The sequence below is a fragment of the Ostrea edulis genome, chromosome 3 (genome assembly GCF_947568905.1).
Source record: "Ostrea edulis chromosome 3, xbOstEdul1.1, whole genome shotgun sequence".
In the NCBI taxonomy this organism is placed as follows: Eukaryota; Metazoa; Mollusca; class Bivalvia; order Ostreida; family Ostreidae; genus Ostrea; species Ostrea edulis.
In genome coordinates this window covers 82,654,793-82,675,991 of record NC_079166.1, presented here as the reverse complement: position 1 = coordinate 82,675,991, position 21,199 = coordinate 82,654,793, and the positions used below count along the sequence as shown (strand labels likewise).

General features: G+C 34.7%; 1 protein-coding gene and 1 long non-coding RNA gene across 5 annotated transcripts in view; one reads left to right on the top strand and one right to left on the bottom strand.

The window, feature by feature from the left end:
* Positions 1-8,065, bottom strand: part of LOC125673358 (uncharacterized) — a 23,427-nt gene extending 15,362 nt beyond the window's left edge. For 2 of the 3 annotated variants that reach the window (XR_008801319.1, XR_008801317.1), the window contains exons 1-2: positions 7,752-7,871; positions 5,719-5,817 (exon numbers count right to left, since the gene is read on the bottom strand). This is a non-coding gene — a long non-coding RNA (uncharacterized LOC125673358). Of the gene's footprint in view, positions 1-5,718; positions 5,818-7,751; positions 7,872-7,941 lie in introns of those variants that run through there. The other variant, XR_008801318.1, reaches the window with a different exon arrangement.
* The window catches only part of LOC125660869 (uncharacterized), a 118,336-nt gene that overhangs the window by 77,182 nt on the left and 19,955 nt on the right, over positions 1-21,199 (top strand). For both annotated transcript variants that reach the window (XM_056159215.1, XM_056159216.1), the window contains one exon: positions 9,789-9,973. In XM_056159215.1, coding sequence (XP_056015190.1) covers positions 9,789-9,973 — 185 coding nt within the window. The remainder of the gene's footprint in view (positions 1-9,788; positions 9,974-21,199) is intronic.

The window sequence follows — 21,199 nt, the reverse complement described above, 5'->3', positions numbered from 1 at the left end:
CCTAACAAGAACAGAACAATTTATTTGGTGTAGTAGTTCAAAAATATAGACTCAATGAGGCGAAATCACAGTCTAGTGCCCTGACCTTTATTTCCGAAGCATTATGGGAAGGGCAGGGCACTAGGCTATGATTTTGCCTTGTTCTGGGCGCTTCATTTTGGAAATTTCCATAAGGCTGATTCGATCAAGACGAAAATAACGGATTGAAGAAACGAACAGGCATATATTTTATTTATTCAAAACTTATTTCTTCTGTTAGATCAAAATTAGGCATTGATAAACACCAGATTTACTACATATCGAATCCACCAAAGCATCTCCACCACTTTACTCTCATTTTTGCTATTTCATGATAGTTTATCAAAAACAAAAGGTAGGTTTTTAATTAATATTAAGATATTTACTAATCAAGTAAGATTCTAATATAGCTTACAGACTTCACCTCACATATGAAACAATATTAAAGGTGCAAGCAGTAACTCTGGAGCAAGCATTCAGGAGTTTATTGGCAAAATTTGCTAATTTATGGACATAGATTTGTTCACATCAATGTCCCAGAGGTCAGTGCAGGGTCACATTTAAAGGTTCAAAGATTTGCATCGGAACATCTAGGAAAAGTCTTTAAAGATGCACTGAAAAATGACCCTGTTAGATTTGGCTGAGCCATAAGAAGTTTTGAAATGTATACACAGAAATACATGGGAGAATTCTCCAGACCGGGGTTTTATATTTTAAATTGATATGCATGCAATCTTTGTGATTTAAATGTATTAACACCATGACCCCTGGATTTAGGACAGTGCTTGGGGTGGGTTGGGGTTCCATTTTATATTGAATTATATGGAATAATTCTTTGAAAATCAAGAACCAAGAGGATACAATGTTTATCCCACCCTCCCCTCCCCACAAACAAAGTTTAGGGGGGTATACTGGAACCACCGTGTCTGTCCATTGACATCATTTGTCCTTTAACGTAGAAAAATTACTGTTATGACCAGTTTTGTGGACTTTTAATTGAACATTTTTAACTTCTTGATAACTACCAGTCCAATTCTTTTCATATTTGGTATGAAGCATCTTTGGGACAAGGGTGACTTAAAGTGTAAATGTCAGGACTCCAGCACCCCTGGGGCCCTAGGGGAGGGGCAAAAAACTGCCCAAAATTGACCAATTTTCAAAAATCTTCTTCTCAAGAACTGCATGCACACATGTAAGAAAAACTAAATGCATATATAGTGATGTAGAGCAGTAAGGCCTCCACCAAAATTGTAAATTTGATGATCCCCGGGATAGGGGTTCTGACCCCAGGGTAGGGTCAAACTTAGTATACAGTATTTATCTGTAAGTTTGCTGATACTGTATAAAATCTAAATGCATAATTAGGAATAGCAGAAAAGGATGTACAAAAAATGGTAATTTTACAATTCAGGGTTTTGACTCTAGGATGGGTCCAAATAAGTCATATCTTTTAATGTTAATACACCTATTATATTATTTAAAGCCTTTCATTGGTGTATGCTTTTTTGAGGGCATTGAAGTTTTAAGAACACATCTTTTTTTATACTGTTGCTGAACATTCGAATTTAGCTTAGATACTTCTTCACTGGTACTCAGGTGACCGATTGAACCGATATATTGTATGCAGATGTATTTTAATGAGTTGTAGATTGAGTTTACAATTGAGTTTTGTTCTGGTTTGTTGACATTTGATGGAATTGTGTCCCTTTAATGTAGAAAAATTAATGTAAGGACCAGTTTTCCAAACTTTTTCTAAACACCTTGAGATATTGAATTAATTTTTTTGAAGGCAGGTGTATATTGATCAGTTACAGATTTAGTTCAACTTTTGTTCTGGTTCATTGATTTTTGATGGAGTTGTACCCCTTTAATGTAGAAAAATTGTAATTATGGCCAGTTTTCCAGACTTTTTTTTCTAAATGCCTTGCGATATTGAACTGATTGTTTATTGATGAGCTACAGATCGAGTTTGAGTTTTGTTCCAGTTTGCTGATTTAGAATGGAGTTGTAATTATTTTATGGTTGTTAAAACAAATATAGGATTGTTGTTGAGTTCTTCATTGTACTAAATGCATGTACATATGTAACATACAATCTTAGTACCACATTCAATGCTCTACTTTTATGGATTTCCTACATTTGATTTTATTGCAGGTGGGGACATTTGTGTCATGCTGATATATCTAGTTTTAAAATATGCTCAAATTAAATGCACTTTGAGAAATTCCATATACATGTACAAATTTAAACCACAGGAAATATTGATCTCTCCATGTTACCAAATTTTTGGCTCGTCTGGGTTAGGGTTAGCCCCCCCCCCCCCCCCCCCCCCCCCCCCCCCCCCCCCCCCTTTGTTTCAAAAACAAGCTATAACTCTCTCACACTCAAAAATGAATATAAAAGCTGCAACTTTTTTGAATTTATTGGATGATTTTTCTGTTTACCACCTTAGTACATGTTTATGTAAATGATTAATCTAGGTATTTTTATTTTTTATTACTCGCACTGACGGTGTACGGCATGTGTTTTTCAACTTTCATTCAGAAGAAGCTTGTGAAAGTCACTAGAGGAATGAAAAAATTCTGAAACTTTCCATATATACATCGTATACTGTAAAGATAGTGGGTTTTCATTTTTATTTCAGTCTTACATCAACTGATCAATGTAGAATTAGATTATTAAGGGAATGGTTATGCAACTTTTCCTATTGTCTTTGCATCAGAATATTGAGAATACAATTAACACACCATACAATACTCCAAGCTGTGGATTGTAATTATGGTATTCAATATGTAAGCAAAGTCTGGAGCATGTGAAATATGTAAATTTAAGGCATTCGTAATATGGCTACCAGAAAAAGATTTCTTTTTCGTTATTCTGGGAGATTTAAGTTTCCTGAAAATCAGTTTGTACAGGTATATATTCGATCTTGTTTATTTCTTTTACTAGTGGATCTTTACAGTGTATTGTGCTGTTTTGATAAATGTATGTACAGCATTGTGAGTTTGATGGTGCTGCAGTTGTATTGTCTTTGTGTAATACTTGATTTCAAAGTTCATGGAATTAAGAATATTTACAGAATTTGATATTATTTATCAGATAATTTTATGATCCTTTTTGGATTTGCTTCTTAATTAGTTTAAATTGAAAGTAGATTTTTATACACCCGTCAAAGATAGGATGTGTTGTGGTATAGTGTCGTCTGTCTGGACCTTTTAGGCAAATGCAAAATAAACCATAAGCTCCATGTAGGCCAGGATCTTGCAACTTGGTACATTTAATCACCATGATGAGAGGAAAACACCTTTTGTTTTTCAAGGTCAAGGTCGTAGTATATCAGTTAATAGGAAAACCTTGTAGGCAGAATACAGACCAAACTATTGAAGTCAGGATCATACAACTTGGTACACTTAATCACCATGTTTTTCAAGATCAGAGTCATAGTATCAGTTAATAGGAAAACTTTGTAGGCAGAATCACTGGTAAGAAATATCATACACTAGCAACAATTACAATCAGGTGTTATTTTAGGATGATAGTAACGGAAATGAATGATGATAGTAACGTAAGAACTTTCGTTACTATCATCCTCGCTGTTTTTTCAACGACGAATTTACTGTTCCTATGAGCCGTATAAAAGATAAAATAACACCTGATCGTAATATTGTTGCCAGTGTATGATATTTCTTACCCACATTTCATTCGCAAATAGACAATACAAATAGATATGATAAGTAATTGTGGTCTTTCCGAAATTTCCTTCCACCCTCTTGGGATGATAGTAACGATCGTTACTATCATCAGTTTAATACCAGTGAGAATACAGACCAAACTATCGAAGCTAGGATCTTGAAACTTGGTTCATTTAATCACCATGATGAGAGAAAGATGCCTAATGTTTGTCATAGGTCAAGGTCATAGTTTTACATAGTAGGAAAACTTTGTAGAGGGGATACAGACCAAACCGTTGGGGACCATCAAACTTGGTACACATACACCTCAGAGTGCCAAGCGGAGGATGCCTATTATTTCTCTAGGTCAAGGTCATAATATCACTTAGTAGAAAAACTTTTGTTTTCCAGATTTATTTTAGCCCACCTGAGCTGAAAGCTAAAGTGAGGTTCTTTGATCACCCATTGTCCGTCATTTATTCATCTGTCTGTAAACTTTTCATACTTTTAATTTCTCCAGAACCACTAGGCCAATTTCAACCAAACTTGGTACAAATCATCCTTGAGTGAAGGGAATTTAAGTTTGTTCAAATGAGGGACCATGTCCCCTTCAAAGGGGAGATAATCACAAAAATGCAAAAATTGGGTGGGGTCATTTAAAAATTTTCTCAAGAAGCACTGGGCCAGAAAAGCTGGAATTTACATGAAAGCTTCTTGACAGTGGAGATTCAAGTTTGTTAAAATCATATCCCCCAGGGGTAGGGTGGAGCCACAATACGAGATCAAAGTTTTACATGCTGATATATAAATCATCCTTGGTTGAAGGGGATTCAAGTTTGTTCAAATGAAGGGCCATTCCTTTTTCAAAGGGGAGATAATCACAACAATGCAAAAATAGGGTGGGGTCATTAAAGAATCTTCTTCTCAAGAACCACTGGGCCAGAAAAGCTGTCCCAGTTTCTACCGTCATCTGACCCAGAAAATAGATGATTTCAGTAGGAGTCCTAAAATCTGGCACTCAAATAAGGAATACATAAACAAGCCCAAACTACGTTTAATTTGATCCAAAATTGCTTTGTGTTGTATGACAGGAGTGTGAAGTTGGCATAAAATTGCCAAAAAAGCAAAAATCAATTAAAAATTTCATAAATTCAGGGGGTTTTCCTTTCAGAAATCATACAGCCCATGTGTTGAGCAAATTTATATTCAAATACATTTTTCATCTTCTCTTAATTCGCAATATATATTAATTTCATTTTGCTCGACGGCTGCATGGGCACACCTTTTCGTAAGCTATAATCTCATTGAAATTAAACAGTTATCAGGCTCTATTTGAGGAAAAGGCGGGAAAAACTCATATTCATGACGTAAAAATGCTATATATTGCTATAAAATAAGAAATAACATTGATAAAAGTTGAGATCGTATACTTGGCATATATTTAACTTGTTCAAAACACGTACTGATCAAGCTTGATTCAAGACGCATTTAAATCAGAGATTTTTTGGGGCCTTTTATGTGCGCAATCGTACCTTGTTCTTTACATGAAAGCTTCTTGACATAATGGGGATCATGACCCCCAGTGGTAGAGTGGGGCCACAAGTGGGCACCAAAGTTTTACATGCAAATACATAGGGGAAATCTTTAAAAGTCTTCTTATCAAGAACCACTATGTCATAAGAGTGAAGATTTACCAGAAAGCTTCCTGGTATAAAGTAGATTCAAGTTTGTTCAGATCATGGCCCCCGGGTATAGGATGGGGCCACAATTCAAGAGGTTGAAGTTTTACATACAAATGTATTGGGGAAAATCTTTAAAAAGTCTTCCCACGAACCACTGACCCAGAAAAGTTTACATTTACCGTACATGAAAGCCTCCTGACATAGTGCAGATTGAAGTTTGTTAAAACCATGGTCCCTGGGGGTAGGGTGGGGCCACAATAGGGGATTAAAATTTACATACAAATATATCGGGGGAAATATTTAGAAATCTTCTCAAGAACCACTGGGCCAGAAAAGTGTATATTTACTTGAAAGCTTCCTGATGTAGTGCAGATTCAAGTTTGTAAATATCATGATGGCCCCGGGGGTAGGTAAGGTGGGGTCACAATAGAGGATCAACGTTTTACCTACAAATATATAGAGAAAATCTTTAAAAAATCTTCTCAAAAACCATTGGGTCAGAGAAGTTCAAATTTACATAAAAGCTTCCTGACATAGTGCAGATTCAAGTTTGTTAACATCACACACACACACACCAGGTAGTCCTTTATCAAATCTGTAAATTTCATGATCCCTACGGTACGTAGGGGATTTGGTATTAGGTTGGGACCAAAATTGTCAGTGATTATAAGTGTGTTACAATTTAGCATTTTTAGTTTCTCCTGGATAACTGCTCTTCCAATTCTATTCAAATTTGGTATGAAGCATTTTTATGACAATGGTGACGTAAATTGTAAATTTCAGGACTACTGTTCCCTTGGGGCCTTAGGAATGTGACAAAAACTGCCCAAAATTGACCAATTTTTATAAAAATCTTCATCTCTACAACCACATATCTTGAAGAAAAATTAAATGCATAGTGATGTAGAACAGGAAGGCCTCTACCAAAATTGTAAACTTCATGAGCCCAAGGGTTTTGGTTCCTGGGTGGGATAAAAATTATAATACTCAGTGACTGATAAGATCTGTGGGCCTCTTGTTTGTTTGTTTTTCAGATTACTTTCTACTAAGACTGCATTTTTCCCCAAGTAAAGTTTTCAGTATCAAAATATGATCGTACATCAGGCACCACTATCCATTCATATCTGTTCCGTTTTGTGTATGATTTACGTCCTTAAATATACCCAAGTAAATTGCATATTTAACTATGCCATTGCAGGCAATTAACACATGTTGATTAATGATGAACAGTTCAAGCATAAGTTTCGTTTGAATACCCATTGTGTGCAGATCGAGTTTTATTGTTTACCCACTGTGCAGTTATAAAGGTTAGCCACTGAATGCAGAGTTTTAGTGTTTAACCACTGTGTGTGTGTAGAGTTTTCATGTTCATGTGGAGAGCTGCAGCTTTTAGGTTGCAAATCATGTTGACTCCTGTGGCAAGGAAGAGTTCTACAGAAAGATAATGTTTAAAATAATCGTTTAAGAGGCTTTTGTACATGCATCCTGCAGAGGTGTAGATTTGATTTTGTTAAGTTTGTTAGGTGTTCTTAAATGGGCAGAAGTTAATGTCACAACTGTTCAAAGTTTGTAAGGTCATCACTCTATAGATACAGTGTAATTTTACAATTCCCTCTGTTGCTCTTTTATCTCTAGACAATACAATCTGCTGAAATTTTCCCAGGGATCATAGGTCAATATGATTTCAGAATGGTTAAACTAGGTTACATAGAACACACAAGGTTTTAATCATCTTCAATCCCTGAGGGGGCATTGAAGAGTTACATATCAAAGGAATAGAGTCTCTAAAGATAATAAAAGCATGATAAAGAAAACACAGGATTACAGTGGTTAGATGCGTAAATGATATGTAATTTTGATTTACTCACAATTTGCCTTAATTTGCAACAGTATGAAACTTGTAAACGATGCTTATAAAATACTGTTTCATTGCACAAATGAAGCTGAGTTAATACTATATACAGGAAAGGAAGGGGGAATTAAGGCAGGTAATGGATTAGAAATTTCTGAGTTTACTAGCTTCCTCATTGTTCATAATTAGTTCTTTAAATGTAGGTATACATGTAACTAAAGTTTCTGCAACTGCAATTTTACAAATTGAAATCAGTTCAGTACTCTTTTCAGTAATGTGGGGGCAATGATAATGGATAGCATTTCATCTACTTCATTTTTGTTACAAAAAAGAGCAAAATCTTTCTTTTCCTAGTTGTTGTTTTGTGTTATCCAGTAATTATACAGTCTAACAGTTCTGATATTGGAAGCTTTGAGAAACTGATAATCAGTATTGGGAACTTGATAGTATATATTAAAGGCTTAAACTCCCAACTTAAAGCACCTCCCTTGAAATTTACCTGGACAAAGATAAATAAAAAACACATACCATTTGCAAATCAAATAGGAGACAATAGATCATGCAGGCCCATACTGATGGATTCGACAAAGCGCGTCAACTGGGCACCCAAGCTTGAATATGTTTATAGCAACTAACTGCAGGCGTTTCCACTCCCTTCATCTACTGCAATAATAAATCCGCAGTATTTTTTTTTTCACATATGTGAGTCAATAATTACCTGAACTGAAGATTCAATTATCTGAAATAAATCAGCCACAGTCAAATCATATCCGAGAAAATGTTGTTGCAGTCAAAAATCACCGTACAAATTGGTGGCAGTTCAAGCTTTATTGATTAGATTTTGATGTTTGGAATTTTAGATCCAGAAAAATAAAAGTTCCCATAGTGGCAGCACCAGTATGTAATTTTCTTCTCAAGCATCATTTACAGCATCTAGGGAAATCTGTCAGGATACCATGATCTGTTGTAAACCTATTGAAAGAAAACAAAACCACAAACACCAAAAAAAATACATGTAAAATATGCATTGGATGGGTGGATGTTTGAAATGAATCTGCCTGATGATTGGGGTCTTTCCCAGGTAGTACAAACTGATGTAGATCGATGCATAGAATTAACTTGTATGCAGGTTAGGTCGCAAAGACCCAGCATATGGGGGGGGGGGGGGGGGGGGGGGGGGGGTCAAAATTAATACAGGCTAATATTTGATATGAAATCAAATAATCTCGATTATTATTGAAGGGTTAATTAGTACATAGGAAATCTCTGTAGGTTAAAATATGTTTTTATGCTTTGATATACCTCCTGCAAACGAAATTTTGAGGGTACATGTATGTCGATTTCACTCCATCCATAGACGTCCTTCTGTCCATAGCAACTTTTTGTCCCAAAATGTTTAGTTTTCATTAAATTTGGAAATGTTTGATATATAAATCTGGTATTTTGAGATTGATTTGTTAAATTTACAAAGCTGTGGACATTTATAGATATTTTTTATGATATTTCTGTACATGATCTATAAGCATCTTCCCTCAGAAACAACATTTGGGGTTGTATTGGTTTCATCATGTCTGTTTGTCTATCTTGTGGTGCAGCCATTTGTTAATACACACAGCTAGTTTTGGTTCAAGTTGGTGTCCAAAGAGCTGTACTTTGTTACTCAGATTTGCATTTCCTTCTTTCTACACCATGAATTTTGATAAAAATTGGGTTCGCCGTATTTTTGCCTTGTGTTTGTTTTGATGATTTTTTATTTGTCATCTTATAGCGTAGCATAAATTTTGATAAAAATCGGGATCAAAGGAACTGAGTTTTAAACCTGTACCATGTGTGCAAGAGAAATATGAATATATAATGTTGAAACTTGTGTCTTTCTGTTCTTTAGCTTTTCATACCTACACTGTTTTACACAGCCTTATAACATGACGTTCAGAATGGAAGGGGATTTTAATGTTTAAACACTAGATCCTAGCTGTACAAAAATTGATGAAGTTTAACTGACACGTAACATTTAGTTAACTCTATATAAATGTAAGAGTTATGGGAAGTTAACTGTTGAAAGTTAACTAACATTCATGCAACTGGTCCTGGTTTTAATAATATTCTTCCAAAACTAGCATTAATCTGCTGAAGATCTTTAGCACCTGAAGAAATAAAAGAATTATGTAATCAACATTGTATAGGTCTAGATATGAACAACATATTTAGAAAGATTCTGGAAGATCATTCATGTATATTGAACAAATTTGCACTGAGATAGTATCCTTGCCATATACCCCAAGACAGATTTTAAAGTGTTCAATGAATTTGTTTCCTCATCATACCCCAAGACAGATTTTAAAGTATTCAATGAATTTGTTTCCTCGTCATAACCCAAGACAGATTTTTTAAAAAGGTATTCAATGAATTTGTTTCCATGTTTAACAGATAGTCACTCTCTATGATCAGTGAATAGAATCTGTTGCTGATGCCTGTTTTGAATGTTTTAAGCTTTGGTTAGCATGGTGAACACTGTTAAATTTCAATAGTGAACTTGAGTCCTGAGAATGCCAATAAATTTTTCAGGGAAACCTTGCCAAACGTCGGGAACAGATGAAGTTTCTTAGGATGCCTGATCTGAATGAACATCAGGAATCTGGACAAATGATGACAAACGGTGACGGGGAATCGGATAGTTCGGTGATGCCCAGTATCCCGGAGACTCTGCTTCAGGATCTAGGGGTGGACCAGGATAAGACAGAAGAAGAAAGGTGTGTAGCAAGTTTTTATGCAGTAAACATAGAGTTTAGTACATAAGCTGTTTCTTCAATCTATCTGTATATTGTCAGACATAGAATGAGAAGGCTGTGATATTTATTGACTGAAATCTAGTCAAGTAACTTTCATGTTTGCATGAGGTCTGCAAGCTTAATTTCCTTTTAAAAAAAAAAACCAGTCATTAGCTATTAATTGTTTAAAGTCTAGGATATAACACAGCAGTGTTCCATATCAAACCCACAATGTAGCGCTTACTAGGGATATAACACTGTTCCGTATCTAACCCACAATGTAGTGCTTACTAAGTCTAGGATATAACACAGCAGTGTTCCTTATCAAACCCACAATGTAGCGCTTACTAGGGATATAACACTGTTCCGTATCAAACCCGCAATGTAGTGCTTACTAAGTCTAGGATATAACACAGCAGTGTTCCATATCAAACCCACAATGTAGTGCTTACTAAGTCTAGGATATAACACAGCAGTGTTCCATATCAAACCCACAATGTAGCGCTTACTAGGGATATAACACTGTTCCGTATCTAACCCACAATGTAGTGTTTACTAAGTCTAGGATATAACACTGTTCCGTATCAAACCCACAATGTAGTGCTTACTAAGTCTAGGATATAACACAGCAGTGTTCCGTATCAAACCTACAATGTAGTGCTTACTAAGTCTAGGATATAACGCAGCAGTGTTCCGTATCAAACCCACAATGTAGTGCTTACTAAGTCTAGGATGTAACGCAGTGTTCCGTATCAAACCCACAATGTAGTGCTTACTAAGGGCTATTCCAGAAATAAATACATGGGGGGGTCGGGAGGCACCTTTTGTATATACCAAGCACCCATAAAAAAAAATAAAAAATTACCCCATGACCCATCAAATTAATAAACTCATTTTACAATGACCCATCTAATAAAAAAAAAAACTAACCAGACCCACCACAAAAATATTTTAATAAAAAAAAAAAAATAACCAGACCCACCACAAAAATATTTTTTAAAAAAAACAGTACAAATCTTGCGAGGTTTTCGGGACAAACATTCTAGTCAATGACGCAGTAATGCCTGTGCGACATTGTATCACAGTAGTTCTGAAGAAACGATGTCACATCAACAATCAAAGGCATCTATGGCGGGAATGTTGGGATTGGGAGTCCAAACAATGCTATTATCATGAAATGGGTATGGATATGTTTTTCCACGAATCGTTCGTCTTCTTGGAGCCCGCGCCCGGAGGCCTCTATATCACCATCACACCGACTGATAAATATAACGCATCGGTACCCTCGTATAAATCAACTAAGATTTTTATTAGAAAACGGAATACCTATTGGTTTCAAAATATTCCCATAATCGATGCACTGTAAACTGTAATAATCTACAGAACAGAGTTCACCGCCATCACGTCCAAAGGGACCCTACTAAACGCGCCTCTAATTTGAAGAGTGCCGTAATGGAAAGTTATGCGCTGCAAAGAGCGACAACTCGAATAGTTCTATGTTACTTCCGATTTCGAAAGCAGCATTTCGAAAGCACATTTTCAATTTTCCCTCCGACGTTTTGTAACCAACACGACAAGAGCGACAATAAAAATATTCTGAAAACTCAACACCCATGTGGCACAAAATAAAACAATAGAAACTACCCACTATAGCCATAATAAATATTTTTTTAACAGTCCAACCACGGACCAATTAAAATATGAAAAAATACGACCACCCACACAAAAAAATATCATTTGCCGCCCAACCCCCCCATTTGATCATTTCTGGAACAGCCCTAAGGTGATCAGTGTTCATCATTCAAGGAAAAATAACACTCCCATCAAAATTGACATAAATGAATACAATTGGTTATGTTTTATTTAAGAAATGAATTTCATTGTTTACAATGAATAAATAGATACTACAAATGAATATGAATATACTATGAACTGTGATGTTTTATGCTGTCATACTTCATGAAGTGTATGTCGGTGTGAAGTGTCGCAGTTTATACACGCATGTATTTTATATTTACATTCAACTTTCATTTCGGTCGGAATTTTTGGCCATTGAAATAGATGTACTGTATCAAGATTCATATGCCCATTCAATTGTTCGTATCTGCAGTGAATTCATGAGAAATTAATGGCTATCATTATAATTTATAAACATTGGAAATGTAAATATGATGTTGTGGTAGTGTTGAAAAATTGGGAAAATTTCATAATCGATTATCAATTATAATCGAAAGAACTGTTTCGATAAATGATCGATATAATTGGTATTTACATGTACAACGTCGTGCCAAAAGTATTCGCGGAAAAATGGCCGACGTCAAATGAGAGTTATCTCGCTTCGCATTACAAACTCGCCGTTTTGGACTAAGTAATGAAGTACATATACCTTTAGTATTTTGTAAGATGTCCCTTAGATCGAATACATGCAATAATTCTTCGTGGTACGGACTGGTAAAGGTTCCTAATGTACTCCATGGATAAGTTCTGCCAAATACCAATAATAGCTTCGAACAGCTGATCTCAGTTAGTTATATCGCCAGTCCGATTTTGTAAATCTCTCTTTACCCGATGCCAACAGTTTTCAATAATGTTTATGTGTGGTGATTGGTCTGGCCAAATCATTCCACGGATGTTGTTTTCGTGTTTGTATCTCTCGACAACACGGGCGCGATGCACGGGGGCATTGTCATCCTGGAAGGTGTAGGAATTGTCGGGAAAATGACGAGCAATTACAGGCCAAAGTTGGTCATCTAATATAGAAATATATTTATCGGCATTTATATTGCCGTTTACCTTACAGAGGGTACCAGGACCATACCAGGTAATACATCCTCAGATCATTACCGAAACCTTGGCTTGCATTCAGCAAACATGCACTCCGGTTTGTAAGCTTCATGAGCGGATCGCCACACGTAGACTCTATTATTCTGACCAATAACAACTTATGACTCGTCACTGAAGATAATGTTTCGTCAATATTCGTTTACAGTCAATCTTCGCTTTTGCAAACACCATGCAAGTATCTTTTTTCTGTTAACCTCTTTCACAACCATGCGTTTCCTGACTACTACTCTCCGATATATCTTATTTTTATGTAATATCCACTGCACAGTCCGCTTACTGACATTAATTAAATCATTTCTGACATTGAATTCAATTGTGACATCCTTCAACACTTTCCCTCTGCTCCATTTCACCAACCGCAACAACCCCGTTTCCCCACGACGGGACAACTTTTCCGGACGACCCGTTCGTTTTGCCTTCAACAAGCTACCCCGTTCTTGGAAAGTCTTCAAAATTGATCTGCAAGTAGACTCAGGCACCCCTAGCATCCTCGAAATCTCACTGATCTTAAATCCATCATTTTTTATTTCACAATCACTTCATTCTTGTCCGGTGACAATTCTTTTGACTTCCGACCCATCTTTGTTTACATTACAATTCGACAGCACAAGTTACACCTGCAGACGATTTTTCATACGTCACTCATCCGGGAATGTTTTCTGATTTCAGGGATTGTCTCAAAGTTAACTTTTATTACGTATTGACTTGATAACGTTCAGTTTTCTAAGTGAAGGGCAACAACTCTCGCACCGCGACGGCCATTTTCCGCGAATACTTTTGGCATGACGCTGTAGTTAATGTTTATTATTTTTGGAGTTATTTCTATTTAGTTTTATGGATATGTGCAGTATACACACTAGCTGGTGTCACCGAATTCCCAATTTTCAATGTGGAGTCCACTCTGTCTCTCCCCCGCACATGTCTCGATATAAAAGCGGGATTAACAGTCAGGTGAATCTCGGATTACATATTAATTAGTGTACAAGCGACAATCGATTATGAAAAATAGAATTGATAATCGGAATCGAAGAGCCAAAAACGATTGACAATTGTTTCATCACTATGTTGTGGTGTTTGAAATTTTAAATATTATTTACCTCGTCTACCAAAATATTGCAATTCTATCTTGAAATTATTAAAGAAATATATAAAATCCACCATGAAACTCAACTGCATTATACAACTAATGATTTGCCAGCAATTAGAGCCTTAATTACCAGAGAGAAGAATAGATAGTTTTGATTTGATTTGATTTTTATCATTGGTACACTTACATTTGCAATTTTGTGACATGTTATTCCTCCTTGAAACTTCAGCTAGATTAAATTTACCTGTCTACAGAATACAGCGTACAAGTCTGTACAGAGTTTGACCAAGAGGTCATTGTCGTCTTGAGATTGATGCACCTGTTTCTGAACAAGCGTGCGAAATAATGCTGTCGAATCCTCTTATAAGTGATAAATTTCTACAGATCCCAGAACCTTGATCTTCAGGACAGGGAACTGCATGCATTCCTAACATGATGTACACAAAATTTAGGACATTTTTTTATTTTCTTTAATCCCCTGTGTGAATCCGAGTATTGTCTAGCATGACCTTATGGACACTGAATTTTCTTATGTTGTCTTTGTCACTATCTGTCTCCTGAGTTCCATAGGTGATTTTTATTGATTACATTCAGATATCTGAATGTAAACAGTTTAATATATTAAGAAAAAATGTGTTATCGGTTTTACGATGAAAAACTAAGGGGGCTATTATCAGAACGATTTTATATTGAACCTGTGGTGCATACGCCAGCATATAAGTGTTAGATAGCAGATAATATTCTCAGTACTTCCTAGTGCTCAAGGTGATTAATATATATACCTACGTGTACAATGAAGAAATGGTCTGTATATATGTAATCCTTTAAAACACAAAGAAAGTTACGTGCTGAATGTGCATATGCATGTCCAGGGAGATTGCGGAGGACCTGCATGAAATGAAAGAATGATTGGTTTACCGATGGAGGAATTTCGTAAAATTGTGGACGAGATTTACCAGGAGCTGAATGTCTGTGATGAAGACAATGCAAGGTGTTGTGTGGTTTTATGAAATATGTTTCAAAATGAAAAGAGGGGTTTACAAATCGATTACTATTAGAGTATGTGGTAAAATGAGCAGTTATAGACAGCTGTTGGTTAGATTGTCTATTTATAGACTTCCTTTGAAGTAGAGGAATTGATGAAAAAACTTCCTTTTTAGAATGAAAGGTGCTTAGATCTTGCATATATCTTGAATGAATAATTCATGTCTTGCTAATAATATTTGAAATCTCAAATGTCATTTTGAACTTATTTTATTTGTAACATTGATTATTTTTTTTACGAATAACTCATCAGCTCGTTGAAATGAACGCGTGTGAATGAAAGTGACCTGATCTGTATTAGGTATCTTTTTTCAATGTCAAGTCATCAATAGCCAAGTCTATAATCACTGAGATAACCTGTTGAATTTGACCTTTTACCATGTCAGTAGAGTGTATGTCCTCCACAAAGAAATTGTCTAGGCTCACTCTTTTGGATAAAGATCATGGTTTCCATACTATGAATGTGAATGTTTTGGTACGTAAGGGATGATCCTTCACAGATGTAATGGTCACAACTCTATAGTTCTGTCAAAGGTCACAATGGAAGGATGTTTTGAAATGGTGTCCAGTCCCCAAGTCTATAATGGAAAGGTGAAGATAACAAATAGTGATCAATCTCATAACTCCTCTAAAGGAGTAGGGCAAACACGGACCCTCGATATACCAGAGGTGGGATCAGAAGCCTAGAAGTAAGCATGTCCCTTGTCAACCTGTCAGACTCATCGTGAGTCCTATATCTTGATTGCTTAAATGGAGTAATCTGTAGTAAAATCAGTGTGTAATCTTAACTTGCTTACAAAATGACTTAATTATTACCAACAAAACTTTTCAGGGCACTATTGAGTGCAATATCTACTGTTGTAATTACTGGGTAGAGGAATTATTTTGTTAATTTCACCAGAGGCATTGGTTTCATGTTTAGATTTGTCATTCATTAAGTTTTAGTATTGGGGATATTGGAATTTAGCAAATATCCCTGCAACAGCATGACAGCTCACATGATTTATCGAAGGAGTAAAACCAGTTTTCGCTGTACTATAACAAAACCGATTGGCCACTCAGTTGGAGCAAACCTATACATTCAAAAATTATTATTTAAAAAAAAACAACCTTTTGTACACAGGGAAAAGAGTTAACAAAGTTGATGAAATATGTTAACTTACAAAATGATCATACCTAATTGCGACTTTTTCATTTTTTAAGTTCCAGAACAAGTGCTATTATTTCTCCTTGGGATGAAACCGCTAAAACCATACAGCAGGTGTGGCACGATAAATATCTCTCACTGCTCAAAGGCTGTAAGCGCTGAGCATATAGGCCAATATTTTGCAGCTCATCACCAGCAATGGTGACATCTCCATATGAGTGAAAAATTCTCGAGAGGGGTGTTAAACAATATAAAATCAATCAAACAATCTTCTTCAAAAATTTTGAATGAAGAATACCATTGAATGGTTCATTTAACATAAATTTCAGGTTTCAACAACATAAGCCACACCTTCATTGAAAATTGGAATATTTATGAAAATACTATAGAGGTGACTCTTGAAGGCTTCCTTCGATTTTCTCTAAAATAACTAAGCAAATTTACTTTTTGATCTCTCAAACATTCAATCAATGTGAAATTTGGTCCCGTAAAACATATATCTTTTTTTCACTCAAAGATCTAAAGAAGTGGTAGTGTTATGTATATGCACCTTCACTCCAGCATAGAATTATTTTTATCTATTGTTTCTCACATGGTTTGTTTCCATGGCATGTTTTTATAAGATAATCCAATAACAGTTTAGTATATGTCTCCACCCTTGGACAGCTTGTGGACACGATTGTCAGTGAAAATGGCCACCCCACCAGAAAGAAAAACGATATCATTGGACACAAAAGATGAATTAGTATTTGCAATAGATAAGAATTGAAATTGACATCTGAAATTTTCAGATTTATAACCCCATTACCGTATATACTTGCCTATAAGTCGGTTGTGTAGTTTTAAGTTATTTTGGAGGGAATTGCCAATGACCCATTTATGAGTTAGTCTAACTTTTTTTTAAAAATCGGTTGATAATTTCAAATCAATGCTCTAATGTTTTTACCTGTGTTTCAAATAATATTTTTAGAAATGTGCCGATAATTGATATGTTTTTCCTTGACAAATCAATTTCATGTCAATACTCTTACATATTTATCTGTGTTCCAATAATATTTTGGGATATATGATATCAATATTTCATTTTTTATTCTCAACAATCGAAACAGTTACTATTTTGTTTATTTTGTCCATGTTTTTGTTGTTTAAGAAATACTAGACGATACATTACGCTGTCCTGAAAAATGCTAATCTCCTATAAGTTGGACATAGAGTTTTGGACCAAAATTTAACTCAAAAAAATCCGACTTATAGGCGAGTATATATACGGTACTTTAACCATGATTTCTAAACAGCATGCTCCTATCATCAAAGCTGTAAAGTTGGGTAATTTCCACCCCAAAAGGAAACATGAAATCTGGAAACTATACAGAGATAGATGATTTGTCAAGTAGTTTACAAATGCTAAATCATTGAATAGAGCCTTTCCTCCCATAGTCCCTCAAGAGTCTGCATAATTTGCAGAAAGTTGATAAATCAATAACAAACAACGGAACTGGTTTTGTTTTTGTAATTAGGATCTAGATGTAAAACAAAGCTTCAAATATGATTGATATCTTCAATTCCGCTTATTTTTAACTTCAGTTACATTGAAAGAAAAAAGAATTGGTCACCTGAATTTCGATATATCGATCCGGAGTAAGCTGTAGTTTCAATAACTTGTAGAAGTGGCATGCTGCATGTAAACATACCATCATTACTCGTACATTTCATCAGTAAGCTATTTAATGTCTCTGAGGAGTTATTCCCCTTTTAATGCTTTCACATGATGATAGCTGAATGACAAATAACTTTTGAATCACTGGTTGCATTATGTCTGAAAAGAGGATTTGCACTATGCAAAAGAGAGAAAGATAAGATTTATTTCTGTAGTGAAGGTTGCCATAAACAGTTCAATGATTTCTGACTGAATGTTGAGCAAGTTAAACAAGAACAACGTTAAACAATGGCAGATGCACTCTATTGTGCTGTGCTAAAACTATTTGGAAAATTTGTCAGGTAAATCATATTGTTTTATTCAATTTAGCTTCTGACAATAAATAACATTTTTTTTATTTTTGTGTTTATTGTGAATAACTTCAAGTTCTTGTGGTTTATTGGATGTAGAATGTTTTATGATCATGAATTATAATGCATAAATTGTAATGTGAATTTCAACAGGTATATGATGACATTGATGATTTTATCATTTTAACAATGTTCAAGTGTCAGAATGTTTGTTAACTGCAGAACTGCAGCTCTCTGAAAAAATATTGGGACAGATCAGAGAGCTACAGATCCACCCCTTGTAAATACCTTCGATTTACGGCACAGAAAAAAAGTGCACTGTTGCATTCTTGCATCACCGTCTCATAAGTTTAATATTAAAAAATTCCTAACATATTTTCCTACTATACTTGTGTCCAAACATACCTTCAAATATTCATTAAAGCACCATACGACTTCAAATGATTTCATCTGTTGACATAGGTAGCCGTCAATCGAACCCCGGCTCTGTAATTTCCATACTCATTCTCTTGTTGAAACAATGTCGCCTGTGTGAAGTAATTATATCCCCACAAGTGTTTTTAGTGAAATATATTGAATGAAATCATTCCAATTCAGTTAAATAATAATTATTCGAATAGGTTTGAATATTGAACTAAACTCGTAGCTTTCAATAGTCTGGTTTCCATCCCTGCAACTTGAATGCAAGGGACCAGACTAGGCTTTTGTAGCATATAACAACCTAGACATTTACATGTATTCAATGAACAACCAAAAGGTTTATTCCTTAAACACCTAAAGGTTTATTCCTTAAACACCTAAAAGTTTATTCCTTAAACACCTAAAGGTTTATTCCTTGAACACCCTAGAAATTTATTCCTTGAACTACCTAGAGATTCATTCACTGAACAACTTTGAGATGTATACTATTCCTTGAATAGCTACCTTAGAGATTTATTTCTTGATCAACCTAGAGATTCATTCCTTGAATATATCTTGGGGATTCAAACTGAATTGGATCTGTTTTTGATTTTGGTTAATACTTCGCAATTTTTGTGAGCAGAATGGTCAAGAAGTTACAGTCGGTTATTATTTGTATTCACCATGTGGGGGTTCACATGAGTGCTTTGTATTTTCATTTCCTTTTAAACTTGAGAAAAGAAACTTCATGTGTTGCTAGGAATTGATGCCAAGATATTATGCTTGTAAGGTTTTATGATAATTAAATGAATTCACTCAAAGAAAATTAAGTCAAAACAAGTTCTTAAAAAAATGTTATCGCAAAGTGGTCGACTATCTCCAGGTATCAGAAGTGAAGTGCAGATGAATTTGTCACAGTGTTATTTTTATGATATTATTCTCGAAAATCTTTGCAATTGTTCTGTGTACATGATTTCATCATTATCATTGTTAAAAAATGTTTGTTGATACAAATTTTGATCATGTGATATAGTTACTGCACTGTGGTGTGTGTAATAATTCTGTATTGATTTAAATTACTGCACTTAACTTTACATCACAGATGGATGCCTCTGTCAGACTATTTTGTATATATGTTCTATATATCATTGTCTTCAAAGTTTTATATAGTCTAATCCCCGATTATTTAGATGTTTTTCAGTATGTTCATAAAATTAGCAGTTGATCTACCAGATTAAGTCAAAGTAATTCATTATATATCCAGAGAGCAAAGACACAATATTTTAGAAGATCTTTTACAATTTATGGTTCACAGTTATGGAATAATATGCCAGAATTTTTAAAATATTACCCAACATTGGAAACTTTTAAATCCGCTTATCTTAGAAATTTTTTTCATTCGGGAAATTAAAACCATATAGATTTGTTTTTGATTATTTTCAGTTTTATTTTTATTTGTTTATTTACAATTGTTTTATTTTCAGTTTTAAATCTGTAAATAGCATACATGTATGTATACAACATACCTTCATATACTATTTTGTATTGTATCTGTATAATACTGCTGTCTGTATATATGTTTTCAGGACCACAATGTAAACTAGTTTTAAACTAATTGTGCTATCCTGTTTAAATAAAGGACATTATTATTATTATTACACTGTGTTTCATTTAGTGTATACATGTAGCAACAGGGGTATTCTGTTTGTCCTAACTAAATGTACTTGCTAAGGTGTCTGTGTACATGCATTAACACTTATAACTGTGCCTTGTATGTACTGCTTGTTTATATATAATGTGGTATATCTGATAGCTACATGTACTTTTACTATAAAATAGCATATGTCAGCTCTGCAGATCTTATGCTTTCCCATGTTCTACAATACTTGCTGACTAGAAATAAAACATCTATACACATACATGTATACCATAAACAGTTTCATTGGCGACAACTTCCAGGAATATTATGTCATGATAATTGTAAAACATTTTGCAACATGATGTACAGGCAAACCTGTATTAAGAGACCGTCCAACGGAGAATGGAAAAAAGGTCACATATGACAGGTGGTCTCTTATTACAGGTTGCCTATTTTCCGTAGTAAATTGATAAAATTTTGCAAATAATTTGTACAATGATGAAAATGACTACATGTATTTGAAATTTATCATTAAGAATATCAAGTATGGTTTAAATAGTTGTAAAATAAAATTAACAATACACTTTAGTTAAAAATCTAGAATACAATGTGTTGTATCATAATTTATTATTCATCAAAAATTACATTTAGTCTGTTTAAGAATGATAAACATGCATTTCATATTACACATTTACATGAGATTTAAATCTCATTTAAGAACTGCATGTAAATTTTCTAAATCTTAAAAACACTTTGTTGTAAAGAGTATTTATGTATAGCCTACTTGTACAGTGTAACTAAAAAATGCAATGCTTGTGGTAAGAAAGCAAATGATGAAGTGTTGTGTCTCCTTTTGTACAATACATGCTGGAAATATGTTATTCAATTTGAGAAACATTAAAGAAATCACAATACCCATTGTACATGCACAGCAAATCTTTTAAGCTTTGAACTAATGCGGGCAACTTTCTTAAACTCGGATGTGTCAAATACTTGGGACATGTGGAAGTGAGCCGCTACAGTTCCATTCATTATTCTGGA